Raw genomic sequence first — 25,309 nt, forward strand, 5'->3', positions numbered from 1 at the left:
TTACAGCAACCCTGAGATTATTACTTTATTAATAGTAGAGTTCTTGTTGTTTTATAAATAATTGTACTTTTTTCCCCCTTTTGGTTTACTTGATAGAGCAGGATTTTTAGGATTGTTATATATTTTTTCTCTTTTCTTAAAGCAATCAGGGATGCTTTTCCTCAGTGCAATGTTGTAGTTTAAAAACATTTCAGCTGTACCATAATGACAAATAAGGCAATTAGTTTTTTTGAGAAAAACAAATGTTTTTAGTTTTTTTTCTTCCAATGCAATTTAATTTCCAACCACAAATCTTGTTTCTCAGCTATCAGAAAGAAAAAGAAAACAACAACAACAACAAAAAAAAAAAACAAAACAAAAAAAAACAAAAATAATAATAAAATAAAACTGTGTATTTGTACTGGCTGTTTTGATATGCATTATACACTTTATATAACATGTCCTCATAATCTATGGAATACGATTTAAAGGTGCGCTCCGTAATTGTTTTCCTCATTCTATAAATCAATAAATAGCAATTTTGAAACATGTATAAAATCATGACCTCTCATATAAGATGAAGACTTCAGTCATACCAGTAACCTTATAAAAGCTGTTTTATTCTACATGGAGAGGGTCCCCTCATGGGTGCTGCCATGTTGGGATCACATGACCAGCTGAATATGACTTATTCTTAGCAAACGCCCTGCTATTGGATACTTTCACTCATGGATTAAAGGCTGACTATGATTAGTAAATGTCTACATTGTCGTCGGTAATGGAAAACTATTGTGTTTGAACGATGCTGCATCCTCTTCCCTAGGTGTCAGTGTAAGTCCAAGACAACATAAAATTACATAAAGAGATATTCTTTATGAAAGTGGGTGATCTCTTACAGGAATAGTCCATCTAAAAATGAAGTCTCTCATCATTTACTCACCCTCATGCCATCCCAGATGTGTATGTCTTTCTTTCTGATCTCAAACAAAGATTTTTAGATCTCATTGCTGTAGGTCCTGAAAATGCAAGCGAATGGGTACCAAAATTGTGAAGCTCCAAAAGCACAACATAAGACTAATCCATATGACTAAATTTTTTTAATCCATCTCTTCAGAAGCAATATGATATGTGTGGGTGAGAAACGGAACAATATTTAAAGGTGTACTCAGTAACTTTTTGCTTGTGTCATCTTGGACTTACAATGACATCTAGTGGTGTGGATGCAGCATCATTAAAAATCAATAGTTTTCAGTTAGAGCTGCCATTGTAGAAAATCACTATTCACAATCAGCCATGATTAATTTAATCCAAGAGTGAAAGTGCCCAATAACAAGATGGATACTGAGATTAAGCGAGTAGTATTCAGCTGGTCACGTGACTCTAAAATGGCAGCCCCCATGAGGGCGCCCCTGCCCCATGTAGAATAAAACAGCTTTCATAAGCTTACTGATATGACTAGAATCCTCATCTCATGTGAACGGTATTGATTTTATTTGTTTCAAAAGTACAATTTATTTCTTTAGAAGTAAAACGTTTTTAATGGGGAAAAATTACTGTGTGCACTTTTAAGTCATTTTTTACTATAAATCTCCACTTTCACTTTTAAATTCTTCTTGTGTTTTTGGCAATTCAGATTCTTTGTGCATATCGCCATCTACTGGTCAGGGAGGAGAATTCATAGTAAAAAATGACTTAAATATTGATCTGTTTCTAGATTAAACCACCGGAGTCGTGTGGATTACTTTTATGCTGCCTTTATGTGCTTTTTGGAGAACAACATTTTGGTACCCATTCACATGCATTGTATGGACCTACAGAGCTGAAATATTCTTTTCAAAATCTTTGTGTTCAGCAGAAGAAAGAAAGGCATACACATCTGGGATGGCATTAGGAGAAACTATCCCTTTAATAAGCATAAACAGTCTAAAAGAAGACTAATTTTAAAGTAGATAAACATAGTCCTTTCAGACAATCTCAAGATTTTATATATTGAAACCCTACCATTTGTGCTGCGAAAAACAAACAAACAAACTAGAATATATAGCTACACAGTATAATTTCACCTACAAGGGATGTTCTACACACACACACACACACACACACACACACACACACACACACACACACACACACACACACACAAAGTCTTATGAACTTAAATTATAAGCATTTTGGTATGTTGAAGTGATTTTCAACCTTATTTTAAATGTTAATAGGAACTCAAAGAGCATGTTAGAGACCATGCTATGCATACAAGCTTTTTTATGGCTTTGATACAATGGCCAACACTTAAATAATACATTTTAACTAGTGCAAAGACATAACGAGGGTAATGCATATTTAAACAGCTACTGTGCATGTTCAGAAAAAACCTTAATCCCCCCCATCAAACATGCATTTTTCCCAACAAATAGACTGGTATTTTATTGCATAACTCCAGGAGGTCAGCAGGACACGGTTACAGAGAAGAGGAGGGAAATTATGTTTCTTTGTAGTCCACTGATTGGTCCAACCGTGTGGTATTTTCCACATCTGCACTCCCACAGGCCAGACTTAACGCCGTGCAACTAAACCAGCCAATGGGATGAGGGAATTATCACTGAGGAGCGTGTCACTTTTTACACGAACCAATGGGAGTACGACCGTGGCCGTCAAGGATTGGTTGAATTCACTTTTACAGTACGAGACTTTCAGCTTCGAAAACAACGCAGGACTGGAAAAAATTAATGCTTGTATCTAATCCGAATTACCTCACCCCAGTTGCTTTCCCGCTGCTTCACTGATCATATATCCGCACCAGAAACGTTAAAATGATGGATTATGCGGACAGCAGGTGCAGATGGCAGCAGGACTTGTAGCCAACAGGAAGAGCTAGCCTGCTAGCTTTGTAACCAATTTCACTAAAGGACAAATCGATCGGAAATTTTGAAGGAAAGCCCGTCAGGTAACAAAAATGCGTTCAAATCGAACATTAAAATCGATGTAATGTCGCTTTTTTTGCAGAAAAACCCCCGATTCAGGTTGATCTTTTCAGACATAAAGATTCAGTTTGGACCGTGCTGGTTTAGGTTATGTTTCTAGCGAGCTAACTGGACCGTGTTGGTTCTGGGAGGTTCAGGGTGAAGTCCGCCTCATCGACTCCTCTGACTGTCACTTTAGCTGAGGCGGGTTATTTAGACAGTTATGAACGGGCAAATTCTCTCCTCTGACCTCTAGTCGTTTTTTTTTGTTTGTTTTGTTTTTGTGGAGAATCTTTGTTTAATTACTAAAAAAAATAAACGCCGAGGTCAAATCTGTTTGATAACAGACGTGGGATTCACTGTGAGACCATGTGAAATGACTTGCTGTAATCAATTTTATTAACCCTTTGACTCCATTGACTTTTTTCCATTCACTGTACTGGCGAAAAGCGCTGTTTTTTTTCTGAGCTTGCCTGCAGCTGGTATATTGTCCACACTCACTCACTCACTACTCAAACACTGTTACAACTCAAGCGCTGAAATGTTTCCAGATTCAGAAAAAAGCTGCTTTGTATTGCGTTACAAGTAGCCTGTCCGTCTCTTCTAACTGGTCAATTGTAACACTAATGTTACAGTGATGACGGTTATTCAGCACATGCTTATTTGAGTTCTGCCTGCCTGTAAAACGGAAATAAAATTAGTTTTTTTGTCCCCCTTCTGCTGTCTAAAGTTATAATGCCTTTAAACCAGTGTCTATTTTATCGCTAGGTTATTGGTTAAAAGTCATCCTGACTGGCAGATGATTTAATAACCATGCACTATTTCATCTCGTCTGAGAGGGTGGGGGCAGTTGTAATATTAATTATGACATAAAGTTGTATAAACTTTAAAATATGTGAAGAACACATTATCTAGTTTTATATAATTATAATGTAGGTCCTTCTTAGACTTTTGCTTTAGACACGTATGATTTCTGACAGCTAAATAAATAACATTCAGTAATATAAGTATTTGTGCAGACATAATATTATTACTTTTTGGTGTGCTCTTATTTAAGATGCAGTGGGGTATTTTCCCGATTCTTAAAATGGATCCCAACTACTGTTACAGTCGTTGCGAGAGCGATTGAAACACTTCTCGATTGAACCTGCGTTCCAGACGGCCTAAATGATGCCTTCGGAGGGCACTTCTAAAGGATTGCAGTCACTATGGCCATGCTGCAGTGTCATTCCAAACAGAATTTCTAATAAAAATGACTCTAAAAGTGAGTTCCAAATTACCGTTATTATTTTTTTTAACCCCATTCTTTTCAGCACTGCAAAGTGCTCATAGTAGATGGTAAAGTCTTCAAAGGGAGTAGCGCTTAGGAATGATCAGCTCTGAATGGAACGCACCCTTTGACTTCTTGTATTACATTCGACATTATGACCTATTCTTTGTCAATGTAAATATGTTTATGGTATTACTTTTAGTTGTGGCACATATACTTGTTTCTTATGCCAATAGAAAATGAGTAGATTTGTAAGAGTCCATGTCAAGTTTATTTATAAAACACAATTAAAATCAGCAACTGTTGACCAATGTGCTGTAAAAAGGTAAAATGACAAAGGCAACATAAAATTGGTCTCTAGGATTGATTAAACGACAGAGAGAGGAGATTGGTTGTTTTAAAAGAAGTCTGAGTTATAAAGGAAACAACTACCCCTGTTGTCCTACACTTTGTGCTTGCATGACTTGCAGCTGTTTGAATATGTAACCCACGGGTGTTATTCCATTCCAGCATGTTGATGGTGGGCGACCATGGAGGGATCCTATAGAATGAGTGTGAGAGAGCTGTGTGAGACAGATGATCTGGCCACGAGTCTGGTGCTGGATCCCTTACTGGGGTTCAGCACCCACAAGATGAACATAAGGTACATAATCTGAAGAAGCATTCTCCTGACACTACTGCAAAAGTGCTTTTTGAATTATGTTTGAAATGCATGATTGATGAATTTTAGGCATGGCATTTGACAGGGTCAGAAATGAAGGGGGGCTTGGGGTACAAATGCCACTGAAATTGAAATTGTGGGGGCAAAAAGTGTAAGTAAGTGAAAGTGTAAGTAAGTAAAAAAAGTAATATTATATTATATTCCCAGTTATACATATTGTGGCATAAAATATGAGTTCATGTTGATTTGATTCTTAGGTTAAGAATTAAATCATAAATGGATGAAACACAGTTTGTTTTATATGGTTAGAAAAAAATGCCCACAAAAAGGTAAAAAAGAAAAGAAAAATGCCCCTGAAAATCAAATCCAGGGGGCAGATATTGCCTCTTAATGTAAAAGTATATTTTTGATACTAGTTTTTGAAGAAAAATAAAAGCTTTATTTACATAAATGTAGATGGTAATGCTAATAAACCCTCAATTCATGTTCATCTGTTTGAGGAACATATATTACATGTTTTTAATTTTTTTCATTGTGTTCTTTCCTCTTACATGAAGTGCACCCCCAGAGATCCGGCGATGGGGCTACCTCAGAGAAACACTACTGCGGTTCAAACGTACACATGACTTCCAGGCTACTTTTGATGCTCTGCTGGATGGGGAATGGGTCAGTGACTATTTCACTGGGCTGGGTTCACACCGACAGGAGTTGTTGAAGCAGCATGTGAGTTATCTTCTTTTAAAAGATACTTTGAGAATTGAAGTGCACCTTCCCTGTTTGTAAACCTGCAATCAATAAAGAATGAGATAAAGACTTCAGTCATATCTGTGGCATTTAAACAGCTGTTTTATTCTACCTGGAGTGGGTCGCCCCGCACGGGGTCTGCCATGTTGAGATCACATGACCAGCCATGTCTTGAAATTCTATTAATAATTTACTTTATACAGCACATTGCTAAAGCTGAAGGTGTGTTACAAAACATAAGTACACTGAAACAAAACAAGCTAACCAAACACTATGACAACAAACAAAGCGTAGCTACAGCGTAGCCTGCCGTGCACTTCTCCAAAAATGTAACGCAGACCACAACAGCTGTGATTGGTCTGTTTTGTAACTATTGACAGTCCCCCAGTATGATAAAGATATTTGATGTAGCGTCACATTTTCTCCAAGATTATAAAATCTAACTATACATCATAACGTTTTGGGCTCGTTTTATACAGAATATGCTGTTTTTATATTCTGTGTTTGTTTCATGAAGGTACAAGCTAAAAAGAGAGTACAACTTTGCACTCTGTGCTTTTTTTCTCTGGGCTTTTACTCAGTACATATTTGTTCTGTGAGTGAAACGATATTTTTTTTATTTTACTCGAGACCTTTCAGATCTCTATGATGTTTTCACCATTCAGTATGTTTGACAGTATGGTGTACAGTAATTAATCATATTTCATAAGTTATGAAAACGGAACATTTCTAGTTTGTCAGCAAATTAAAAAGCACCTTACAAGAGCTGGTTATATTGCCTTTATGCATTGTAAAGTCCTGCTTCGAAGCTTTAAAATTACACCCATTTTGTGTTGTCATATTTATTAATTCATTTGATGAGTGGAGCATCAAAGTATGGCAAATTATTTATTTCTTTTGGACACTTCTGAACCTTTATGGTTTTTTGCACACTTTCAATGTAAAAACTATTTCATCTCAAAGAAACGTTTTGTAACCTCTTCATCTCTCTCTTTTTAAAATTTTTTTAAATATTTTTTTTTATAGATGTACCGCTATATGACAGCATTTCTGTTGGACAGTGGAGTGAACATAGAGCCGTGTAACCGCTATTCCTCAGAGACAAATGGAGCCAAAATCACATCCACCCGACACTGGTTAGAATCGTCATTCTTTAAATGATTATAAAAATTTTTTACTTTATAACTGTTATATTTCTGATGGCCACATTTCCAATTAATTCAGGGCTATGATGTAGTTGAAGCTGCATCAGTGACATTTAAAATATGAGTCTGGGTGTTAAATTCTTCAGGTTTGTGGGAGAGCGGTTGGAGGTTCTGCAGGGCTGCATCGCTGAGCTGAGCCCTGAAGACAGTGCAGTGCTGCGGGCAGGAGTCAATGACTTCAGTGTCATGTACTCAACACGCAAGAGATGTGCTCAGCTTTGGCTTGGGCCTGCTGCCTTTATTAATCATGGTGAGAGCATCATGTTACACAGAAGAACATAGACACATTCAGTCCATTCACTTATGACTGCCATAAAAAGAACTAAATGAAGAGATTAAAATGTATTTGATATCTATTAGATTTTAGACATATTTTGAAAATACTGTCTTTGGAAATGTAGAGGATCTAATTGTGCATTTTCCATTTGTTTTTCCATTTGAGTTCAGACTGCAGACCCAATTGTAAGGTAAGGTCCTAAATTGATAAAATAATTATTACTTGTGTGTCACAGATTCTTAAAGCTTTAAAAAAACAAAAAACATATGTACTGAGGTGTCATGAAGCATAATTCAAATATCAAAATATACACTAATTTTACCTTTATACACAATTGGCATAAATAATATACTCTCTCGCTTCTATAAGTTTTTCTTTTTTTTTTTGTTTAGGTTTTCTTTTTTAACATGTATTTATATCCAGAACAATTCTCTTGCCTTGCATTTGAACTTATTGATGAAGCAGTAGTGTAAGAGAGTGTGTAATGTAATTTATTGGAGCAACAGTTCAGATCATTGCAATGTTTTAATACATTTGTTTTTTTTATTATTTGCAAATTTTTTTAAAATATTTTTTTAACTTCATCAATATTTTGACTATATATGGTTATTACATAGCTCTGTGGAATATTTGTCTCTGGTCAATCATCATATTCTGAAGTCAAATATTCCAGTATAATGAGCGCTAAACTGTACATTTGATAGATGTCCCAGGCAAGCAATTTCCTACATAGCTGTACTAGTTTTAAGTCTCTAATCTTTCTGTGGTGTCTTTCTTCTCACATTAAAAACTAAACTCAAATGTCCATAAATGATGTCCATAATTTGTTCCTACTCTTTTTGTTTCCATTTCCCCTTATGCTCTTTGTAGTTCGTCCCTGGAGATAAGAACGGAGCTTGTGTTAAAGTGGTGCGACCCATCTCACCGGGGGAAGAGATTACCTGTTACTATGGGGACAGCTTTTTTGGGGAGAATAATGAAATGTGTGAATGTTGCACCTGTGAGAGGTGAGAGAAAATACGCTGCTATTGCTTCAAGAGCAATCTGCTTTGGGGATAATAGTCATGTTGAACCTATAACACATAACTGTCTAAATAGACTCTACTGTGTAGACTCTTTTAATTAGTCTTATTGTATTGAACTGTTTTTTAATGTCAAGTTGCGTTATTTAAAACCTTTTAAATACTTTTATCACAATGAAATCCCTTATGATTTAAGTCTTATGATGCCCATCTATATAGGAGAGGAGAGGGATCTTTTGAGAAGAGAGACAAGTTGCCAGACTTGGTTTGCTCCAGTGATCCTTCGGGACAGAAATACGAGTTCAGAGAGACTGATCTGAGGCTTAACAGAAAATGGGGAAATGGCACTCCAAAGACATTTCTCACAGTATCACATTCAGGTATGTGTATTATATTATTCATTTTTGCTTACATAGTTATATTCTTGTCCTGCTTATGTCCTGGAGTAAAATTATACTTGCACACAGCCGAATAAGGATCCCAGTGCTCTGTTCCATTCAGTTTTATATGAAAAACTCTATAAATTGGATCTGAAATAACCATTCCTAGCCCCTTAACTCTGACTGTCTATTATTCTTATTTTCTGTCAGTCTTGCCAATGAGGAATATGTTTTCCCAGCGGACAAAGAGGAACGCCCTTGTTTTGAGCAGAAAGATGAGAAAGACTGGTGGGCAGAGGAGGGAGGAGCTTCGCAAACAGGTGGAGAAGAAGAGGCAAAACCTTTTATCATCTTTGTCTCACCATGGTCTTAAGGAGCTAAGCGTTTGCCTCTATCAGCACAGTGTAAATTTCTTGCTAAGCTGTAGGAACCCCACAAGCAAAGAAAGGACCCTGCTATACCTAATTGAGAAGGAGCGACCACAACCTAAGAATATCAAAAGGAACAACGAATCTGTCCCTCCATCACCCAGTAATGTGAACGGAAACGGACCAGAGGAGAGAAAGGATAAGGATGGAGACACGTTAAATAGAGACTCTGTCATTAGGTTCAAACCATTTACTCTTGGATGCGTTTCCAGAGTCCCGGAAAGAGACGGCATGAAAGCCAAGGGACGTAATGTTGATGCGTCATCTGTCAGAATTGTTCACCAGATGGCCATTTCCTCAAGGAACAGGAATATTCTTCGTAGTCGTCTAAGCAGTCTCAGAGCAAGCAATCGATCTAAACTCTCCTTATTCAATAAAAAACGGACCAGACTGATCAAGCGAAACTCTAAACTCTCTACAGGTGGAAAGGAATGTTCTGTTTTGCAGACAAAAGAAGGGAGACGGCAAAGAGGAAGTGAGGTTGAGTCCAAGAACATGTCCAGTTCTGTTTTAACCCCTGGTAAACCAAGTACTGATAAACATAAACACATCGGAGAGACTGGAACTATCGGTGACAAATCATCACAAGCAGAGAGCACAGTGATCAGAGAGGCGCAGCAGAGATTCTTTAGGGATCGCCTCAGGGTGGTGGCTGGTGGCAGGAGACACATCAGCGGTTCCAGTGCTACTAGGGAAGGTGATGTTAGTTCTTGTGTAGCTTTAGATACCTCAGGGGATAACAGGCAAAACCACAGGCAGTCTGTCACTTCTAGCACTGTAAGCATTACTCCGTCCTCGCCTTCACCATATTATCATAATCCTGTCTCTCTCCTCTCAGGCTCAAATCATTACCTCAGAGTCAGTCTGGTCAGGGTAGCTATCCCAGGTGAAGCCAAGGCTGAAAGTACAGGTCAGGGGCAGGCAGACAGTGGAGGAGACAAGGGTATCACACCACCACCAGCAGCAGCATCAGTGCTGCAGAGCACAGAGTTAAATGGGAGCAAAGATTCCAATAGACAAGGTAAGAAGGGTGTGAAGGAGATGTATTTCACACCAGTAAATATGGAGAGTGCAGATAAGTACTTGAAAGTAACATGTGATTTATTACCATGTGCTTCAGAGATAGGCAAAAACACAATTAAAACGCAACCGGTTGTGAAAAAACTTGTAGATGTATGCAGGTACGGTAGCCACAGTGAGCATGAAATTGAAGGTAATCAAGATAGAGATAATGACATTGTAACGGTTGCATCTGTTGAGGTGACTGTTTCAAAAAATTCAGAAGATGCTACAAGACATATACTTGAGAAAGATTTAATAAAGCAAAAAAGTGCATCCAAGGATAAAAAACAACCAAGTGTTGAGAGCATACCTGAAGTGCAAGGTAAGAAAGAGAGCAGTGGTAAGGTAAGTGTTGAAGCAAAAGATCTGAATAGGAAAGAATTATCAGTGCATTTTGAGAGCAAGACAGTTGTCATCAAAGAGGCAAGGGTACTGCTTTCAGATATTAGAAAGAGTTCAAGTGGCCAGTTTAGCCAGCAAAATAAGGATGCTAATGTATGCCACCCTGCACTTTTGAAGTGTCCATCCAGTTACAAGAGTAAAGTAGCTGTTAATAAGCAGACGTCTTCTGCCAAAAAAGAGATGAAGGACATGGACAAACATAATGCATTCAATAAGAAAAATGAGCACCCTATACATGGTGTCATTCCAGCTGATCAACCAAATATCAGGACGGTCCAAGTGAGACAGACAGAAAAATGTTTGCTTTCCTCAGAGCCTCTCTCCATGAGCAGGGTGTCTCTGGATAACAGTCCCCAGAGCAATATTCCCCTAAAGAAACGTGCATTTCGAGAATCGCTTGATACAGACCCAGATCAGGACAACAGTGTTCCTGCAGCAACACAATGCACAGATGTCAATAATGACACAGAACCCAAGCTGAACAATCTGTCACACAAGCCAAACGACAACAGCAGTGTGGAGACAAAAGAGCAGAAATGTCCAATATCAGAATCAAGCGCAGCTCCCAGAGACAATGTTGGTGTTGGATCAAAAAAGAGTGATTCATCCAGATTGATGAAAACTTCATCGAAACGCTGCAGGGGTCGTCCGAGTGCTCAGCCTGGAACAGTACAAAGCAAAACTAGAGCATATGGGGATAGTACAAGTAATGCGAATGTAGCTGAGAGAAAAATCACTGAATCTAAGAAATTAGCATCCAGAATTGATGAAAAAGTGGGGTGCAAGACGAGCGAGATGGAGGGGAATCAAGCAGAAAGTGAGGAAAAAGTAGGACAAACAGTAGGACAGACAACAGGAGGGTCAGAGGGCTGTGAGGTAATGGATAATACAGCAGCTTACATTACAAATGAGTCTACCTCAAATGTTTCTGATGAGACGGAGGAAGAGCAGAAGTTAAACATCAGAATCCGCCTTAAGAGGAAAAGGGGAAAACAGTGGGAAAGAGAGAATACAAATGAACCAGAAACTGTTGTGGACAAATCAAGCCCACAGCAACGCTTGGTTGCAGTTGACCCTTTTAGGGCCATTTTGGATTCTGTCTCTATTTTAAATGCAGAAATGGAGAGGATTCAGGGTCATGGCGAGGCAGATAATGGCTTAGGTTTGGAGAAAGCCACCAAAGCAGTCCAAGATGTGCTAGAGCATTGCAGAATGGAATATGCACCCAAGCCAAGAAAGAGACAACGAAAAGTTAACATACCAAAAGAAATTGTTCAAGACAGCCATGATGTTACAGAAGAGAAAATACAGCAAAGCCAACCTGGTCTAAAAGTTGAGGTAGACATTGATGACATTAAACCATTACCTCCAATTCGATTGTGCAGGAAGGCTGAAGGCAAATGGGAGGTGCAGTGGAAGGAAGCTCAGAAACAAGATGGGAAAATGCAAACGAAAGATTCTGCACGCATAGAGCCAAATAAATTAACATCTGTCCCTTCTAAGATGGCAATACTGGAACAAATGCCTCACAGCAAAATTAAAGAAGAAAATGTATCCCCTTGCCAGGAACGGATGGCAGTGCCGAGTTGTAATAAGGGTACAGATGCCTATAAAGATCCACTGAGTTTTGAGGCTGCACCTCAACCATTATCCCTTTCACCTTTGTCACTATATTCCCCTTGCTATGAGGGGATGACAGGAGTTTATGTCGGTGGCAGTATTCAAGAAAAAGAGGATGTAAGAGAGCAAACAGTTTCAGAGAATATTGACAGGAATGATAGTCTTAAGACTGGAGTTAGTAGAACTGAGAGTAAAGGAACAAATGATGCTTCCTTGAGTCACAATTTACTTCAGATTAATAAAAGTCTGTCAAAACTGCAGGCTCTGAGTCAGCCACAGGTATCTGAAAAATGTGAGCCCACTAACACCAGTGTAACTACTACTCAGATTCAGTCTCCTCCCATCTCTCCCTTCACCACTGAGTGCAGCTTTAGTAATTATTCAGAGGATGTCCTTGACTTTCCATGTTTAAATCTTGAAAGCTACGATCAAATGGCAGCTCAAAACAGCTTGGCAAGCTCTTTGATGGACTACTGTTCTGGTGAACCACATAATACGGGGTCCTTCACCAGCCCCTTCACTCAAAGTCCCACAGATGCATGGAATCCAGAGACACCTTACCTAGGATCCCCGAGCCCAGTGAGTAACTTTAGTAATGATGAAGATCTGAGCTTCCCGGATCTTGTCTTTACACAATCTGACACATTCTCATCGAGCAGTGGTCCTCACCTGCTCTTCAAAGATAAAATATGTAATGCAGCCATGAGTTCTGCTCCTCTTCAAGGCAGTGAAAAAGATTTGTACTTGTCTGAAAGTGATTTGTCAAAAAGTCCCACAGTTCTCCAGGTCCAGGAAGATTCAGCAACACAATTTCACCGGAAAGACTTGATAATGTTTAATAATGAATCTACAAATGCTAAACAGTCAGTACACTCAACTGCACATTTACATCCTCAGGATAAAAAGTTCAATGTCCTTGATTCCATTGTTAGCACAAAGACTGTTTCAGCTGAGTCATGCTTAAGTAAAATCCAGGATAAAGACAAAACTCATGGACCTCTTAACTTAAGCTCAAATAATAAAACCCAACCTGTCTTTCCGAGCCAGTCAACACAAAGCCTGCCCGATGCTGGATCTCGGAGTAACTTGGTTACACCCTTCCATTCTCTTCACGTAGGAAATAAGTCCACCTCACTTGCTGACTTCCAAGGGACGTTCAGCCCTGGTAATGCACTTTTCCGCAGCTATGACAAGAAGCTTCCATTTTTCCAGAACCCAAAGAATGTCATGAAAACTGAGGCAGGTCAGAATTCATGTAGAGTTTCTGCGGCTGCCAGCAGCCAAAAATCTAGCAACAGCCTGGAAAGCACCTTCACTGGTCCAGGGCCATCCAGTTCTCACAGTGGAAAATATTCTCCAGCTAAATGTCCTAATGCTGGATTTTCAAGATTGTTTGAAAATCTACAGAGAAGCTCCAAGAACACCTCATCAAAACCTGTTAATCCTTGCCAGCAAAGTGATCGCATTCACCCGGTCTATTTCCTCAGCTCTAGCAAAACCACAGTGAATGCTTTCAAGAACATTCCAGGTATAAAGCCCAAAATCTCACAGATTGACAAAGATCCATCCTTGCCCTCCAAATTTGTATTTTCCTCTACTCAAAATCCTCAGTGTTACAGTACACCACAGAGCAAAATCTCAAAATCTGTGAAGCCCCATGCTGTTGTGGCTCCCACTCAAAATGCTCAACTTTCTGGAGTATCTACTTCTGTTCCTAAAAATCTGATATGTCAGAATGTTTCTCACTGTGATTCTTCTGACTTCAACTTCAGCTCCTCCCTTTCACCTGCTTTGTCACAGCACAGCAGTCCTCAACTAGGATACAAGGAATCGTCAACCCATGAGGTCCCAGGGACTAAATCTCAGTCAGCCACCTTTACACACAGTCAGCCTCCTCACCAGTCTTATGTTGTAAACTTTACAGGAGATCATTCTGTTACATTGGGGTACAGTGATGATGGTAAATGCTTGAATTACACTGGTTCAGGGCCTACAAATTACACCTACCATTGTCTCATGGAGCCTTCTGGAACCCAAGGAAGGCTGGTTGTAGAGGCATGTGGTCCCTCAAATGTCTCACCTTCTCCCTCTGTGGGTAGGTTTGCTGGGTCTAAAGTCCATGGAGGCCAAACTGGTAAAGACCCACAGCAGCAGGGGCAGCCTGGAAATCACCCATACAATTCTCTACACTTTTCCACCTCCCACTCGCAAAGCACCCCCATAACGGATCGCAAGCCTAAGAGACTGAGGCTTGTGGTGACTGATGGTACAGTGGATCTGGACCTACAATATACTGATTAATAACGATTGTTTGTCATTGCAATGCTGACATATTCACCGATCAGCCACAACATTAAAACCACCTGCCTAATATTGTGTAGGTCCCCCTCGTGCCACCAAAACAGCGCCAACCCGCATCTCAGAATAGCATTCTGAGATTATATTCTTCTCATCACAATTGTACTGAGCGGTTATCTGAATTACCGTAGACTTTGTCAGTTTGAACCAGTCTAGCCATTCTCTTTTGACCTTTCTCATCAACAAGGCATTTCCGTCCACAGAACTGCCGCTCACTAAATGTATTTTGTTTTTTGCACCATTCGGAGTAAATTACAGAGACTGTTGTGTATGAAAATCCCAGGAGATCAGCAGTTACAAAAATACTCAAACCAGCCCATCTGGCACCAACAATCATGCCACGGTCCAAATCATTGAGATCACATTTTTCCCCATTCTGATGGCTGATGTGAAGATTAACTGAAGCTCATAACACCTATCTGGGTGATTTTATACACTGCACTGCTGCCACGCGAATGGTTGATTATATTATTGCGTGGATGATTGTTGGTGCCAGACGGGCTGGTTTGAGTATTTTTGTAACTTCTGATCTCCTGGGATTTTCACACAAAACAGTCTCTAGAATTTACTCCGAATGGTGCCAAAAACAAAAAACATCCAGTGAGCGGCAGTTCTGTGGACGGAAATGCCTTGTTGATGAGAAAGGTCAACAGAGAATGGCCAGACTGGTTAGAACTGACAAAGTCTATGGTAACTCAGATAACCGCTCTGTACAACTGTGGTGAGAAGAATAGCATCTCAGAATGCTATTCTGAGATGTGGGGTGGCGCTGTTTTGGTGGCACGAGGGGGACCTACACAATATTAAGCAGGTGGTTTTAATGTTGTGGCTGATCTTTGTATTTGAGAGAGAATATTTATTTACATTCAGATAAGGTGTTCTTTGTTTTCATTAATTTTGTACAGATTTATGTACAATGTCCTGTTCATAGTATCAAAAAAAGACAAAAAAAATTTTTCTTGAAATATTTAGTCAATTTTATCAGCACACTTACCTAAATATTTGTATACTGTAGTCTGCTTAGTATGTTAATATAAAAGATATTTCCATGCCAGTCGGTTCTTTAAAGGGGTAATTCACAAACATTTACTCACCCTCTGAGGATGTCATCAACTACTGCTGTTTCCTCTGTGGAATAGAAAAGGAGATGTTAGGCAGTGTTAGAACCTCAGTCACTATTCACTTTCACCACCACGTTCATCTTTTTTCTGTACAATGAAAGTTAGTAGTGACTGAGGTTAACATTCTGCCTAACATCTTTTGTGTTCCACGGAAGAAATTAAGTCATACGGCTTTGGAACTACGTGAGGGGTGAGTGAATGATGACAAAATGTTCATTTTTGGGTGAACAAGTATCGAAGAAGAAAAAAGATCCTCTGTTTTACCTGTAGTACATAAGACTTGCCACATGATGGGGATGCGGTTCTCCATGATGTGGAATTTTCCTATCTTTTTTTCCCCTTTCATTTCAAAGATATCTATGTAGTTGTTTTTAAAAGATGTGACCCATCAACATATGTGAAATGTATTAGCACGTATGGCAACTTGCATGTTTCATTGGGTTGCACATGAAGGACCAAGGCAGGATTCATGTGTTTTTCCCTGTTTTTTTTTTTTTTTTCTTCTTTTAGATCTTGTCAAATTGAATGAATACACATTCAATGGTGCACAAACATTTGTGCAGTATATGAAAAACTCTTACTTTTGCGCAGCTCTCAGGTGTCCTGCATTTGACTAAGGGGATTCCTGTATGTCACGTAAGAGAATTGTAGCAGCTGCTACATTAAATACACACATGCTCTTGTAAAAGTCACATACAATCCTAACCATCTATTGTGATGGTTATTTATTTGAATAACATCCTATCAGTAACACAGATCACACACTTTGCAAGCATATTGTTAGAGCACAATTGTATTTTAGTGTGTGATGCATTTTTAACTCAAACCCTGGGTGTCTGTTTCAGTTTCATTGGTGTAGTACCATAGGTGTTACAATGGGACACAAATGTATATTTTTTAGTTGCCACTTGTATATCTCTGTAGAGAAATGTTTAGTGCCCTTTGAAGCTGTTCATTGATCAGACTCCCTGTTTAACACTTGATAGAATATTGTTACATGTACTGTAGCTCTATAGGTCTCTATGACCCAAAGCCAGACATCACTCGCCATTGTTATGTTGTATCCTATCTTACCTTTTTCCCAGTCCATGTCAGAGATTCAAGGCGTTTGTTGGTTTCTCCTCAATTTTGTGGATATGAGAAAGTTGCAAACATGAGAAAGCTTTGGGGTATGAACATGTTTGTTGTAGTTGTGTTCAGCCTTGCCTCAGTCTATAAAAGCCAGTGTATTACTTATATTTATTTCAATATGTTCTTAACATGGTGCTTCAATATAACTTAATTTTTTTTATTGTACTGGACATAATGTATTTTACTCTGTTTTTAAAGGCTAGAACTGAAATATCAGATTTTGTTATGGTAATTCTTGTCTGGCCATATTGTTAGTTACTTAGGAAATTTGTAAGAGATTAAATTTTAAAATGTGATTGTTCCATTGTAAAATGGTAAAAATGAGAATAATGCAAGTAAAATTAAATGGTTTTAAAAGGAGCTGTTCATTATGTTTTTAACATACTGAAGTTACCATGGTATTTTGTTGAAAATGTTTCATTGTTGCCAGTTCTCTGAAAACAAGGTAATAGTTCATAGAATTACTGTTTTTTTTTTTTTTTTTTAGTAATAAATCTTAAAATTTAAAGTGCTAAATAATATTTTGACTTGGCCTTGAATAGTTATGAGAGGAGAGCTGTATTGCTATGATTGAATAGTGGTCTATGAGTGTTCCCTTTTTTTCTCAAAGAGCACTTACAGTGGGTAAGCATTTCTTCAAGGTTATGAGTCTTGAAGTTATTTTTTCTGCAGTATCTGACTTGGCCTAATTACTGGAAAGACATTATTAATGAGATGAATCACTTGACAGAGATCATAGAAGGGAACAAGAATAATTTGCATATCCTCTGCTCACAAACAGTACAAACGCACAAGCATATCTGTATGCTTGCTTATTTGTAGTGCATTACAATGCGTTTTTTCTCGTTCTCTGGTCTGCATCACTGCAGCTCATATACAGTAAATTTAACCCATCACTAAGCCTTTTTGTTTCCTTAGTTCTCTTCATCCTCTCAATATTTTGTTTTTTCAAAGATGCTTATCATAAACTGTGGCTTACAGCTCCTTGGATCTCCAATTTTTCTATTTTTTTTCTCTCTCTCTCTCTCTTTTAGACATCTTTCTCCAAAATATTAAGCTGTCTTCACATTTTTGATGTGTGCCATTGCCACATACCTTTTGCCTTTTTTAGAAATAGTCTGTTGTTCTTTATTATTCTTTCTCTATGTGCTATACTTTCCCTTGCCCCTCTGTCATTTTTCCACACTTTTATACTAGTCACTATATCTTCTCTCTTCCTTTTCCCTCAATCTTTCAACCCTTTGTCCACTACCTATCTTTCTTGTTCCGTATTCTTCCCCTTTCCCGATACATGACCCATTTTCTCTTTTCTCAATGGTGAGCGGAGGGTTAACTCTGAAGCTAAGTGGAACAGCTTTTTTCATAATGAGGACACAGGCAGCAAGGCAGTGGATAGAGAGTGAGGTGGTAAAAGGATGAACCTTTGAGGCACTGCAGAAAAGAGTAGGATCCAAAAACCTTTGTCAGTCTTCAGTGATCTTAGTGACGTCCATGACAGACACAATAATTCAGAAAACTCACTCCAGTTGTGTTGATGCTAATGCCCGGAGGACCTCAATAATTTTGTGTCGTTTCACATTAATGCTATAAGCACCAAAGTTCATTCTATTGACTGTACTGTCAATCATCTTGACTCATCTGCTAAATCTTGTGACCCAGTGAAGCATGGGTTTGCTCCTTTTGAAGTCTCTGCCAAATCTTACAGACAGCTTTGTGCCACAAAAGAGATGTACAGTAGCATCCTCCATTTTATGGTGCTTGTGTGTGAAACAGGCACTAGCCCGCTTGAGTCATCTGTGCTTTCTTTTTCAATTATTCAGTAATCCTTTCCTGCACCCAACCAACCTTCCTCCCACCTTCCTGTGTATACCATAATGTTACTAAACATTTAGAATTTACAATGGCAATCTAACACTTTCCTATTAATCTCCCATGGAAACTATGTATCTCTCTCTGTCTCTCTCTTACACACTTTGGCAGAAGAGATTCTGTTATATTGGTGGCTTGCTGAAACAGCCAGATGCGATCTGTAAAATTGTATTGGTGAGCCAATAAATGAGGGGTGAGGTATGAGGATATTACTTTTTGGAGCAGTGGCCTTGAGATCAATGCTCTGGTGCTTGTAGGAGACCCAGGTTTGATTCTGGTCTGGGTCATGTTCCTATCGCATTTCCATCCCAAATACTATATACTGTAAACTGTATCATCATTTATTATTTTGCTAAGAAATATATATATATATATATATATATATATATATATATATATATATATTTCTAAAACAAAAGGCAAACCTTGTCTTATAGAATCATGTTACTATACCTACATTTTTTCAAAATTATTTTTACCTGGCTCATATGTATTGTGGCAGTTTATGGTGAAATAAACACTAGAGGCACCTACTTTTATTCATCTTCACACAAATCACTAGGAAAACTACAGATTATCAGTTAATAAACACTTGCTAGTAACCAACTACATTTACAAGCTTGTTCAAATGCAATTAAATTCAACATTGATTGTTTCATTTGCTATTTAAAGGACCGGCATACGTGAGTTGACACATGAGCCAGAAGTGTCCTAGAAACAACTCAAAATTATGTTGTTGTTTCAGCAATTGTGTTTTCCATCTCATTTACTTTTATGACACCACCGGTTAGGTTTAGGTTAAAGGTTTAGGGTAGGGAGGTAGGTATTTTTTATTCAAAACTCGACAGAGCATTAACCTTAGAATGCTAATCTGTTTTGCATAGGGTAGGGAGGTATATTTCGCTAAATTAAAACTCTATAGAGCATTAACCTTACACCCTTTAAAACAGCATCTGTTTGAGAGGTTTTAAATTGCTTTTTGCGCCACACAGTGGATATTTCACCTCAGCGCTACCGTGATATGTGTAAAGAACCACGTAAATTCATTTAGCAAAAATATCGCCACAGTCACATAATTTTCATGAGATCAGGTTCCAAATGGATGGAAGGTTTTTAGCAGTGTGGAATTCTCTGTGAATAGTACTTCTTTATGATTCTACTACCTTTTAATGTGCCAGATCATATTTAAGTATTCTCTGTGAGAAAGCTTGATGGCCCTTGACAAAGAACTACCAACTTCTTCCCTTAAAGTTTGATTCACTGCAAGGTTTGTCTATAGGTATGGTTTTCTTAAATAGCTCTACAATACAGTGCCCATTTGCAGTACCTTCCCTAGAATATTATTTGTTGTTTCTATCTCTTATGAACATTTAATGTTATCTAATATTTAATGGAGGACCAGTGGCCTCCCAGCATGTGAATAGATCTGCGAGTGGGCTTGAAAGGCCCTGTGCATATGATGCTTTTTACCAGGACCTGGTCAGCCTGAAAGCTTGTCATGTCTGTAGAGGTTGGAAATGTATTATAATAAAAAGAAGAAGAAGAAGAAGAAGAAAAAAGCAGGTGTTCAGTAGGCACTTGCACACTCATATGTTTAGAACAGGCCAAGTATATAAACGGCCAGTGACGTGCACAGACCTTAGCAGGGACAGGGGTGGAAGGATAAAAAAGGGCACTGATTTTTATTTTCATGAGAAGTAAAACTTATAAATTATAAAAACTAATTTCTTTGCTTTTGGAGTATTTAACCATTTTCTTGTGTGTGTGTGTGTATATATATATATATATATATATATATATATATATATATATATATATATACTGTACATCATTTTTTCCATTTTTCCTTTATCACAAATAATAGCCTATTCTGTTATATTTCTCACAAAAAGCACCATGGTAATACACTTGTTTATTTATTTTCAGACATGGTCTGTGATAACCCCATGTTTATGACATGTGTCATAGTAAAACCATGGTATATTTTAAAGTACCTTGGAGTTCCATGACAGTATCATGAAATATGAACATGATCAGTCATTCAGTACCATGGAATTACCCTGGTAATGTGGTGCACGGTGCGAAGGCGTGAAGAGAAAGTGTGAGCGCGAGTCAATCGACTGTGTTCCTTGAATGCTACAGGGTCCTTCAATAACATATAACATGCAAGTAAGGGCAGCCGGTGAAGTTTCTGGTGCCCACCTAGGGAGTTGGTGCCCTACACAGACTGCGTAATATGCGTATAGAGAGCTGCGTTACTGTGGTAGCCTAATGGTATGTTTCTGAAAGTGATTAGTCTAATGGCTTATTAGTTTCAACAAAACCAGACTGGCATTGGCTGAACTAGACAGCTCCTTCAGTTTATGTCAATATTTTATAAAAGACGAATTTAATTTATATCACTGAAAGCAACGTGACATCTCAAATTATAATTAATAAATCTGTCTACCCTAGTGGTACACAATGTCGGAAATGCGGTTGCAATCGAGTATTATTCGTTTGATGAACTTACAACACAACATGGAGTGGACTTTTTATCTGACCTGCTACTCATCTGAGGTAACGGCACTTCGATGTTCCGGGGCGAATTCAAAACTGCATTTTTGCTTCTTTGAAGGGCACTGCTGCGGCAGGGGATGCCACACGAAAGCTTGTTCAAAATGAAAGGGAGAAAATTAATCTTTTCTCGAAGGACCTTTCCAGAAGACCGTTAGCGAAGGGTACATTCATTCAGTAATACCATGTTTCCTTCAAAGTACCCACTTCAAGGGCTCTGCCGTTCGGAGTGAGTATAGGGCATAGGGAGGATCACTTGTGATTGGAATCCGCCACCAATCTACTGTAGCACTCATAAAGGCACCTCTGCTTAATTTCCTTTAATACACCCATGATTTACAAAGAAATCTCATAATAACACATTATTACTGTTATTGTGAGATTATGATGAGATTTTAATTTTGTTTATTTAACTATTTTAATTTAATTATTAAAATGTCTCCCTTTTCTGGACAACCAAAAGGGCACCTTTAGATTTGTGAATGAAAAAGGCTTGCGCCCCTGCTGCCCCCGTTCTGTGCACGTCAGTGCAAAGGGCCACTCAGAATTAGTGTCTGATGCTATTTAAATTCATACAAAAGTGAATGATGGATTGTTTTCTTAACTGGACCTTCACAGTTCTCAATAATTCAACATCAATTTAGCAGAAATTGTATATTGAATTACTTGCCCCATGACACATTAAGTATGTGTTGGCAAAGGCAGCATTGTCAAGTAATCTAATTGCTAAGCTGTTTCACTCAGCTGTCATTTGTTTTATTTTTGCATGTCTTCTGAGGACAGAGTTACCCGAAATAGTGTGCAGAGACAATATGGTAACATTTTACATTAAGGTTCCCTTTGTAAAGAGTTTATAAAGGGGTTCATTAATGACTAATAACTCATCTACAGATGCATTATAAATAATTGATATTCAGTTATAAAAACATGAATTAAAAGGTTGACTTTCATGCGATACTTTCCAAATAGAGAGCCAATTTAAACTCATGTTATAAATGCTTATAGTAAAGGTTTTAATCAAAATCATGAAATGTCATAATTCATGGTTTATGTCATGATGCAGCAAAAATGTATAATTATAGAGATAATAATAAGTGGTTTGTTTGTATTCATTAATGTCTTGACTCGTGTCACTTTGCTTGTCGAGTTGGTGACAAAAAAATGCCGCTACTCAGAGTGGTAACCTACATATCAAAGTTGGAATGTCTCAAGCCAAACACCTCTTAGGTCTTCATGCTCATCCACAGCAATAATGTATACATGTGACTTTGATTTCTCTCACTTATTAAAAGTATATCTATATTCTTTATTTCCCTTAATTTTATTGGTCATTAAGGAATTAAGTAACAAAATCTATACCTTGTAATACAAGTCTTAATGTAAGGTGAATTTACACTTATTTAGCAACCTTAAAATAAGTATTATAATGCAAACTGGACAATCATGGCCTGTTTATTGAGTTACCGTGAACCATTTACTGTATTAATGAATTACCAACAGTAATAAGATATAAAAGTGTGCCTTAATATAGACACCTGTGAACCATTTATTATTGACTTACCAACATTTATAAGCTATGAAAGTGTACCTTAATGAAAAGTGGACAACTGTGAACCATTTATTAATGACTTACCAACAATAATTAGCTATGAAATTGTACCTTAATGTAAAGTGGACAACTATGAACCATTTATTGATGATTTACCAACATTTATAAGCGAAGAAATTGTACCTTCAAGGTGCAATATGTAAAAATGTTCATGTAATATTTGCCTTTTTTTGCCAATGTGTGAACGGCTTGTAACGCAGCTTAAAAAATTAACCCTTCCCGGACTTCCTAGGTTGCCTATTAAAACCTGTAGGCTGATTTTCACGCGAAGGGAGCGGGTCACTTTTGCCGGGAAAATCCAAAGGATGTGACGTTTATGCGCGCTCCCGAGAGCCTTGCCTCAGACAGCTAACTTGATCTTGCCTGCACAATAACTGTCATAAACAATGTTAATCTGTAATTATTCAGCAAGGTGAACTACAATAACACATGAAATTAATGCTAGACAATGTTCAAGATAATGCAAAAAGCTCCATTCATTAGTGAAATGTAACTTGGTTATACAGAAAATATATACATTCTATTATTATAAAACAATAGCGCATCAATATATCAAAATGTCAGTTGTGATGGAATTGTGATACTGAATTGTGTCAACATATTTATAATCTACAATCTATTTTATAAACCTCTACTGTCATCATCCACCAAATTTAGCTAACAGCTATTGATAAATCTGGCTAGCTAGTTAACGCCGACATAGGCTATTGTATAAATGCAGTCAATGTATCAAAAGTGATTACTTCAAACAATAGTCTCGCATATTCAGACCTATATCCACACTTTGTTTTAGCCCTGTTCCAGCACTGGAGAGTCAAATATAATATACAGTCTCAAAGTTTGTAGTAAAACAATCATAACTGTGTTATTTTAATTATGTTACCTCATCTGTCAGCATGATGCCGATGAATCACATTGTCTCTTTGTACGTTACGTCATTGTTTTGGCCAGTGCTCGTGTCCCTATGGAGTGTGTGCACGAGCGTGAGCGCGAGCAACAGGTAGCTGACTGCAGTTCACTTAACGGCCACAGGTGTCATTAATAACTAGGATTTCTGAATCTTACATACTGCACCTTTAATGTAAAGTGGACAACTGTGAAGCATTAATTAATGACTTACCAACATTTATAAGCGATGAAAGTGTACCTTAATGTAAAGTGGACAACTGTGAACCATTTCTTTTTCTCCCCAATTTGGAATGCCCAATTCCCAATGTGCATTAGGTCCTCGTGGTGGCATAGTGACTCACCTCAGTCTGGGTGACAGAGGATGAATCTCAGTTGCCTCCGCATCTGAGACCGTCAATCTGCGCATCTTATCACATGGCTTACTGAGCGCATTACCACGGAGACATAGCACGTGTGAAGGCTTCACGCTATTCTCAGCGGCATCCATGCACAACTCACCACACGCCCCACCGAGAGCAAACCACATTATAGCGACCACGAGGAAGTTACCCCATGTGACTCTACCCTCCCTAGCAACTGGGCCAATTTGGTTGCTTAGGAGAGCTGGCTGGTGTCACTCAGCATGCCCTGGATTTGAACTCGCAACTCCAGGTGTGGTAGTCAGCGTCTTTACTTGCTGAGCTACCCAGGCCCCCAATGTGAACCATTTATTAATCAGCTACCAACATTAGAAACCTGTGTACATTAACGCAAAATGGACAAATAAAATAAACATTTATTAAAGATTTTCCAACTCCTGCAGGGAATTTGTTAATGAGTTAGTATGACATCATAAAATATGCAAATGAACGTATATCATGTTATATAGTCTGATGACCATTACTGAATGAATTTAGTGTGATAAAATCACTTACTATACTCTTAACTTTACTCTGTGTAAAGTTATAGCCAGTTGTTCGATGTTTTCGATGAAAATGTCAACAAACCCTAAAACAACTGTAAAAATTACGATTTTAACAAAATTGGCCCCATTCACTTGTATTTTAAGTGACACTGTAACCTCAATTTTTGCTTTTTTTTTCTCCCCTTTTCACCCCAATTTGGAATGCCCAATTCCCAATGCGCTCTAAGTCCTCATGGTGGTATAGTGACTCTGGGTGGCGGAGGACGAATCTCAGTTGCCTCCGCGTCTGAGACCGTCAATCCACGCATCTTATCACGTGGCTTGTTGAGCGCGTTACCGCGGAGACATAGCGCAGAAGAGTCTAAATGAATTTTTGTGGTAATCAATATAATGCCACAAATGCTGTCGATTGAGCTTAATTTATTGAACCCGGAATATTCCTTTAACTGAGAGAATGAACTTATTTAGTAAAGCCTGGTGGGTGGCAATTAACCCATAGTCAACTTTATGTAAAGCAAATAACAGTACAGTTGATCTTAAGCATTTGATAATCTGAAATTTTACACTTATTTTAGGGGAAAAGGGATAATTCTCATAATTTACTCACCTTCATGCCATCCAAGATGTGTATGACTTCCGTTCTTCTGTAGCACACAAAGATTTTTAGAAGAATATTTCAACTCTGTAGGTCCATACAATGCAAGTGAATGGGTGCCAACATTTTGAAGCTCCAAAAATCACATAAAGGCAGAATAAAAGTAATCCAGTGGATTAATTAATGTCTTTTGAAGTGAATGCTAGGTGTGTGTAATAGATCAATATTTAAATCTTTTTTTACTAAA

The 25,309-nt window shown here is 38.1% G+C and overlaps 1 protein-coding gene across 3 annotated transcripts; it reads left to right on the forward strand.

Annotated features, from left to right (window-relative positions):
- Nucleotides 1-2,667: 2,667 nt before the first annotated feature.
- On the forward strand, nt 2,668-14,396 carry LOC127450737 (uncharacterized). Of its 3 annotated transcripts, XM_051715062.1 has the most exons (11): nt 2,668-2,923; nt 3,997-4,203; nt 4,720-4,852; nt 4,956-5,021; nt 5,428-5,593; nt 6,641-6,750; nt 6,906-7,069; nt 7,267-7,286; nt 7,967-8,103; nt 8,338-8,498; nt 8,709-14,396. In XM_051715062.1, the coding sequence occupies exons 3-11, from the start codon at nt 4,740-4,742 to the stop codon at nt 14,309-14,311; spliced, it is 6,540 nt and encodes a 2,179-aa protein (XP_051571022.1). In that variant the 5' UTR covers nt 2,668-2,923; nt 3,997-4,203; nt 4,720-4,739; the 3' UTR covers nt 14,312-14,396. The 3 variants fall into 3 exon arrangements, with proteins under 3 accessions (XP_051571022.1, XP_051571021.1, XP_051571023.1); XM_051715061.1 differs by lacking the exon at nt 3,997-4,203; XM_051715063.1 differs by lacking the exons at nt 3,997-4,203; nt 4,956-5,021.
- Nucleotides 14,397-25,309: the final 10,913 nt, after the last annotated feature.

The sequence above is a fragment of the Myxocyprinus asiaticus genome, chromosome 13, assembly GCF_019703515.2.
Source record: "Myxocyprinus asiaticus isolate MX2 ecotype Aquarium Trade chromosome 13, UBuf_Myxa_2, whole genome shotgun sequence".
NCBI lineage: Eukaryota > Metazoa > Chordata > Actinopteri > Cypriniformes > Catostomidae > Myxocyprinus > Myxocyprinus asiaticus.

Coding starts and splice junctions, on each gene's coding strand:
- LOC127450737 (XM_051715062.1), top strand. CDS start 4,740: ATGGAGGGATCCTATAGAATGAGTGTGAGAGAGCTGTGTGAGACAGAT. Junction 5,594..6,640: donor AGGAGTTGTTGAAGCAGCAT/GTGAGTTATCTT, acceptor TTTTTTTTATAG/ATGTACCGCTATATGACAGC. Junction 7,287..7,966: donor ACTGCAGACCCAATTGTAAG/GTAAGGTCCTAA, acceptor TGCTCTTTGTAG/TTCGTCCCTGGAGATAAGAA.